The 6,901-nt window shown below is 33.1% G+C and overlaps 1 protein-coding gene across 1 annotated transcript; it reads left to right on the forward strand.

The window, feature by feature from the left end:
* The first annotated feature begins 1,392 nt into the window (after positions 1-1,392).
* LOC129280188 (plexin-B2-like) lies at positions 1,393-5,516 on the forward strand. The gene is made up of 5 exons (XM_054916241.2): positions 1,393-1,529; positions 1,915-2,036; positions 3,794-3,926; positions 4,614-4,767; positions 5,073-5,516. The coding sequence occupies exons 1-5, from the start codon at positions 1,464-1,466 to the stop codon at positions 5,171-5,173; spliced, it is 576 nt and encodes a 191-aa protein (XP_054772216.2). The 5' UTR covers positions 1,393-1,463; the 3' UTR covers positions 5,174-5,516.
* Positions 5,517-6,901: the final 1,385 nt, after the last annotated feature.

Below are 6,901 nucleotides of genomic sequence, written 5' to 3' on the forward strand. Positions count from 1 at the left end.
TATTTTTTTTGGTATTCTTTACACAATCGTCACATTTTTGGCATTACTTTGTTATAATCAATTTACTTACCTGTCCTCTCCTCATTAAGACCGATTTTTTTCTGGATCCTGCAGACTTAACAAGCTTTGCTTTTTTATGCAGGTTCCCTCATATTTCACTCTTTTAAATTGTCTTTAATTCAAAATCGCTATTTTGTCTAATTTGAATTAATTGTTATGCCTTGTCTGATTTGTATTCTCATAAGTTTTCTGATATTGTTTCATAATTTTGTTTGTACTTGTGAAATATGTGAAATAAAATCAAATCAAAAAAAATCAAATCAAAATTGAAAGGTAAATGAAGTTTAAATAATAAAAAAATCAAGTGAATAGATAAAATTATAAATGAAATTTGACAGCATAATTCTAAAATTATGGCAAAGATAAAAAAGGAAGTTTGCTAATTAGCAAGAAGGTTGATCATAAAATTTCTAATTTCTGCCATTTTGTCGCAAGCCTCTTTTTGAACCCCCGACAAAAACGTCCTGTGTTCGCTCAAGCATGAACAAAATTTATATTTTTTAAATGACATTTCAAAGATATCAGAGCATATATTAACATACAAATATAGATATCATGATTTGAAACAATTTTTTATAGATTTTTCAAAACTGCCTCATGTATTTTTGATACGCACTGAATAGGCCTATTTTATATTGTTTAAATATATTAGTTCGTATACATGTAGTTTTCGTTACGGATTATCTTTTCGTTTTTTTGAAATTTACGGACATGAAGTGACCGCAACATTATTTTCACAAATTGAATTGTTGTGCAATATTGGATTTTACTATTTAATCTGATTAGTGTCGCCAATATTGATGATAATATTTATTGAGGAATGAGCCAAGACGGTTAATCTTTATGAATGCTCTGTAATATTTTCAAGAAATTCTTCATTTTCTTCTTATCCCTTGCTTTTGACTTGGCCTGAAAATGAAAAGAAGACTGTTTAATTGAGGTCGTTTTTGTCATCTCAAATTTACCAGCACCGTGTCATATTTAATTTGCTCTGACAAAATAATTCTCTAAAATAAATTGTCCAACGATTCATCAAACGTTTAAACACAAATTCGTTCAGCATATCGTGTAAATACTGTATATTGCAACAACAAGATAGACAGATAATGCGTTAAAAATGGTTTCACAATATCACTTGGAAGTAGTTGTAAAGCCTCTTATCCATGAATATACTAGAGCCATCGACACATCTCGGTTATGTTGTCGTTTTCTTACTTCGTAATTTCTTCTATAAACTGTTAATTGTTGGATACATGTATTTCAACGTAGGCCTTATATATTCGATATGTTAAAAGGCTGATTATCACTTGGTGTGTTTGTCAAAATAGATTAACATAGTGAACAGTTCGTTCGGGTACGTGTATGAAGATGTCTCTCTTGGCGGTGGATCTGTCTTACAAGAGATGTTCCTTGATGTATCGAAAGAGCAACTTACACTTGCTACAAGTTCAGACCGAGACTCGACTCATGTGAGAATTTTCTTGTACAAGCTTCATTTGAAATTAATGGAAGTTATTGGAAATAAATTGAAATAAGAATTTAATAACCAAATAGTACACGTGTGAGAGAAGTTATATTTAGCATTGAAATGCACTTGGTAAAATTTAAGTAAATTATATGAGGAAAAGCTTATAACGTGGTAAATGTTAGCGTTGGCATCACGCGAAAATGGTAATCTTTGTTTCCTAAAGCTTTGAGAAGATTTTTTTTCTGATATGGAAACGGACAATGCGTGTTATCAACATGGAACAGACTTTTGTATACCATTATGAGTTCTGGAATAAGCCCTTATTGTAATTCATAAACGAGAACCCCAATATAATATCTGTTTCCCTCTTCTACATAAATGTGAAGAATCGGGTTGTTACAATCGATTTAATCAACTGTGGACAGTACCAGACCTGCGCGGAGTGCATTGGTGAGGATGGTGGAAATGATGGAGATCCTTACTGTGGATGGTGTACTCTAGAGGCAAGGTAAGTTTGCAGTATATTTATCCCCCCCCCCCCTCCCCATAATTGATATAGGCCCACATGATAATCGGTGAACTTAAGTAAAATGCTAATCACCTTTCTTTTTTCAGTATCTCTTTTTATTGAATGTTCTAATTTACATCGTCGCGGTATATTGAACAAAGAACAGCATGATATACAACATAATTTAACATGATGAAAAATGACAACTTGTGTAGGTTTGAGAGAGAGAATATTTCAGCCATTTCTTAAAAAAAAAAAAATGGGAAAGTTTTACAAGAAGCTAAGTTAGTTAATTCAATAAAAAGATGTAATATTGTGCCCATTACCACCGTGTCTACCAATCACAATGTATTTATAACTTATATCAACATTTCTAATACATGTATTCAGATTTAATGTTCGCACATAATTTACAGAATCTTGTCCAAAAGAGTCGAGGATGATAAAATAAGTGATAATAATAGTTTTACGCTAAACAAATTGAGGATTCTGCCATTTTAAACAGATATTCATTGACATTAAAAGTTTATATGCAAACATCTAAAGTTGAATTCAGCTGAACAAATTATTTCAATGAAAGCAACTTTTCCTTTCCAGATATTGTTGAAAATCAAAATTTCTTTCACATACAAGTGACTAATATTGTTCAACACTTTGGACTATGAACTGTTTATCCACAGGATAATAACCTTTTAGAAAGGTTAACAGATTAAAGTTTATCTTGTTTTATATGTAAAGCTGGATCAAGGTCATTCAATAGGAAATAGCTATAAGTTGAATATTTTGAGCGTTGTTTATTTTTACCCAAAATGTTTTTCAGCTTTTAGGTATACAACTCCAGAATAATTTCGATTCACATAAATATTTTTTTTTCAATTTAACTTTGCATGAATACAAAGTGTATCCAATAACCCATTGTTGTTAATAATACCTCCAATATTAAGAATGTCTAAGCATGCCCATTGCTTCCAAAACAAACTCCTTTTTCTTATATAGAATCTTTTATTACCCGATAACAACTGCTGCCTAATATCTTCACCAGTGTTATCAAAAGAAATGCAATAATCAAATAAGTTGTATTTGGAAGTATTTGTTTCCTAAAAAGGTTGAATATCGGCATTTCAATAATAATACTTTTTTTTTACTTCTTAATTCCAAGTTTTGTGTAAGCATCAATTATATTTTTAATAAAATACACCAAATGGCGTATTTTTAAGTATACTTTTCCAATCGATCTTTTGAAAAATATTAATATTTAAATTTCCTAAACTTAAATCCGAACTTTTCGAAAAATTTAACGATGGTCCCGCACCACTAAAAAGCATTTAGACTCTTTCCTTTACATTTTTAATGCTACAAATACTGGGCTGTCATTAGCAAAGTGACCTCAACTTAATAATTTACATAATCCGTTAAACTATTATTTGTAATGTTATCATTCTTATTCAAATCAATTGATCAAGATTCTACAACTACTAATAATAACCGGGCATACAGTGGACAAGCTTGTCTCACTCCTCTAGTTAGAGGGATATAGATATTTCTGCATCAGAATATAAAGTTTTTTAAACTATTTTTTTCAAACCAAAATTACATATTTTCAAAGGCTCTGTAAAGACAATATACAATAGCCTAATCAAAGGACTTTTTAGGTCTGCAAATAAAATAGTCCCCAACTTGTCATGTTTTTTTCCTTCATAACATTCATATACATGTGATTCCTAATTCACTTTCACCTGTATCCTTTTCACCGAAAGGTGTACCCGATACGAAGAATGTACTTTCCCTGATGAATCTACTCGGTGGCTGTCTTACAATGCCATCCAATGTGTATCCATCTCAGATATTCAGCCCGATCATAGACTACCATATAAAGTTACAGAACAAGAGGTTTGTGGTGTTCTTAGACGAAAAGTTTTTTATCAGAAGTCGAATGTTTCTGGTGATTTAAAGTTCGGCCATGGCCCTATAGTTTCCTAGCCAGGGTAAGGCCACTTTTTTCATCAGAAAGTTTTTGTATTCAATTTTTTCACTTGGACTTTACAGTGAAAAAGATAGATAAGGAAAATAAACCCAGCCCGATTTTACATCGAAAATAACGTTAAACGGGAGGCCCGATTAAACCGTGAAAATACTGCTAAATCATTAAAATACCAAGGTTTACCAAAAACGTAACAGTGGATAGACACACGGCACGTTACCAGAAATCTTTGAAACCTGTTTAGATCCTGTAGTATAAACTTTAGCTGTATTGAGCTAAATCCACTTTTCTCAACTTATAAGACGAGTGACTAACGTCTGGGCCTACTGATCATTAGCATTCTCAATGTATTTGATAAAACAAAATAGTAATGAATAATTCATGTGTTATCAATAAAATGAAGGAATTTTGTTTTTATTTTAAGTGCATTTTATAGTCATCGAGCATGTCTATGTTTAATTATGAACCATTGAAAAGTCCGCTCTTACAACAAAATCGAAACATATTTTTATGTCGTTCAATATGTAACAAGAGGCCATTCAGTTATTTAAAACAATTTGCTATCAAATGTTATCCTTTCTCTTTACCGACTCTAGATCACCATTACTGTACAGCAGCTTCCAATCCTGAAAGACAACCACCAATACCAGTGTGCCTTCGACTCTTCCGTGGTCAATGCTTTGACAACGTCTGATACAGTAGTGTGTACAACGCCTCCTGTGGACGAATTGCCCACAATCCCTGAAGAAGGTGAGGCGAAAACTTTTAGTCTCATCGAGGCTCTTATGGCTTTACCACTATTAGATGTAAAGTTATTTTCTTTATCTTTAAGAACTTGAAAACCTCAGTCTTTTCCCGCAGATTAATGACTGGAACTTTCATTGAACATACGAATTTTAAGCATTTGAAAATCACCCATTCTTTTGCATTTTACGAAGGAGGAGCCATTGGCAATATACTAGAAGCGATTTTTTTTTCATTAACCATGTCGCTGACGTTCCTTGGAAGATATTTTTTATTATTTTTGTTTGCTTTCATTTTGTTTCAACCGCCAGATGACCATAATAATTTGACTCTTTCCATTGTCTCAATGGAGACCACAGTTTACTTCATAAGCACATATTTAATCCTGTTTGACTGCCATCATAAATCGTAAGTAACAAGTTTCACAGGTTATTTAACACCGCGGTTTATGATTTTGTATGAATGTAATGATTGCACATTTATTGTCTATATATAATGTTGTTTTCCCTCTATGTGATAAATTTTGCCATGCCCCATTTGCTTAGAGAAATTTAAGGAGCATCTTGGAAATACGTACTAATAAGGTATGGCATATACGTGTATTTCCTTAAAGAATCTGCCACTTCGTTACGAATAAGAACTTGCAAGTAACTCACTTAATTTGCAGTAAAAAAGTGTTACTCTGGCCCTATGCCAGTGGCGTAACTACGGGGGGGCATTGGGGGGGGGCACGTGCCCCCCCCCATCGGCTGACCAAAAAAAAAAAAAAAAACGGGGAAAAGGAGAAAAAGAGGGAGAAAGGAAGAGAAACGTAGTGGGAAAGAAGACATCATTGTTCATTAAAATATTATATTATATCATAATTATGTTATGTTATGTTATATTACATAAGAAACATTTTTTTTCATAACTTTATGAAACATAATTTGATCAGGGCCTATGTATTCATTGTTCCTGGTGCTTGCATTGTCTGTTTACCGAGATATATAATCCTGTTATACTAAAACCTCCCGTTTTCAAGTCAATATACACCAAACTGCCAAATATATTTCCTCGCACTTCGAGTTATTATTGTTTTATGTACAATAGTATGCTTCTTTTTCATGACTACTTAAAGTGATTGCCCCATTTTAAATATATAAAACATTTCCTGTTCGGGCTTACGTTCGCAGTAGTGGATTGGTGAAATATGTCTGCTCTCCATGAATTCCTAGAATCAGTCCTTAGAATGTCCCTTTTCCTAATCTGAATATCAAAAATTTTCAGCTCGCGCTTCGCGTTCGCATCATTTGGTTATTAGTAAACTACGTATGGTCTTCGTGAATTCCTACAAACAAGCCTTAAAATGCCCCTCTTCAGGTCTGAATATCCTAAATTTTCAGCTCGCGCTTCGCGCTCGCAAGATTTGATTAGTGAGATGGGTATGTTAGTCATGATTACAAGTGTTAGTTATGTGCATGTTTAGATGTAATTCTAACCAAATCAGCAAGCGCTTATTGGCACTCGCATTATATGACTATGGTGAGATGTGTATAATCTTAATGGATTCCTAAAATATAGTCCTTAAAATCTTCCTGTTTGGGGGTCAATAATTACAAAAAAAAATTTTTTATTGATATGTAGGATAGTAATTTTGTGAGACTCTTGCCAGTCCCCCAAAAATATCTTAACTATTGAACGTAGATTTATTATTATATCCAGGCCTGATCATATCTAGCATAATGCTTCTAATGCTTAAACAGACCCATCGGAACACCCACACGCACACCCACTTAGATCCACACTATATATATTAGTATTTCATTCTTGCAATTACAATGGCTCTCCTAATTACACTGTACGTTATGATTACTTTTGACTAAAACTTGTCTTATCCAAAATGTATCGGCCAGTCAGTGGTATTATTATGTATGTTAAAGGTACAATAATATCAAACCAAAGTTTATCTATGAACATGTGTATGAATTTGGGAATTTTCTAGATCTGCATTGGCGGATCCAGGGGCTTGAGCCCCCCCCCCCCCCCCCCCCCGTTGCTGGAGCAAAAAAAGGTGGAGAAAGAAAAAAAGATGGAGGAAGAGAGAAGGGAAAAAAGGAGAAGAAAAATAAGAGGAAGAAGACGAGTAAATGAAATAAGTTGA

Source organism: Lytechinus pictus, chromosome 17, assembly GCF_037042905.1.
Source record: "Lytechinus pictus isolate F3 Inbred chromosome 17, Lp3.0, whole genome shotgun sequence".
Classification (NCBI taxonomy): Eukaryota; Metazoa; Echinodermata; class Echinoidea; order Temnopleuroida; family Toxopneustidae; genus Lytechinus; species Lytechinus pictus.

Excerpts from the sequence above, each read along its gene's own strand:
- LOC129280188 (XM_054916241.2), top strand. The coding sequence starts at position 1,464 with ATGTTCCTTGATGTATCGAAAGAGCAACTTACACTTGCTACAAGTTCA. Across the intron at positions 2,037-3,793 it reads TGGTGTACTCTAGAGGCAAG|GTGTACCCGATACGAAGAAT; the intron begins GTAAGTTTGCAG and ends TTTCACCGAAAG. Across the intron at positions 4,768-5,072 it reads GCCCACAATCCCTGAAGAAG|ATGACCATAATAATTTGACT; the intron begins GTGAGGCGAAAA and ends TTCAACCGCCAG.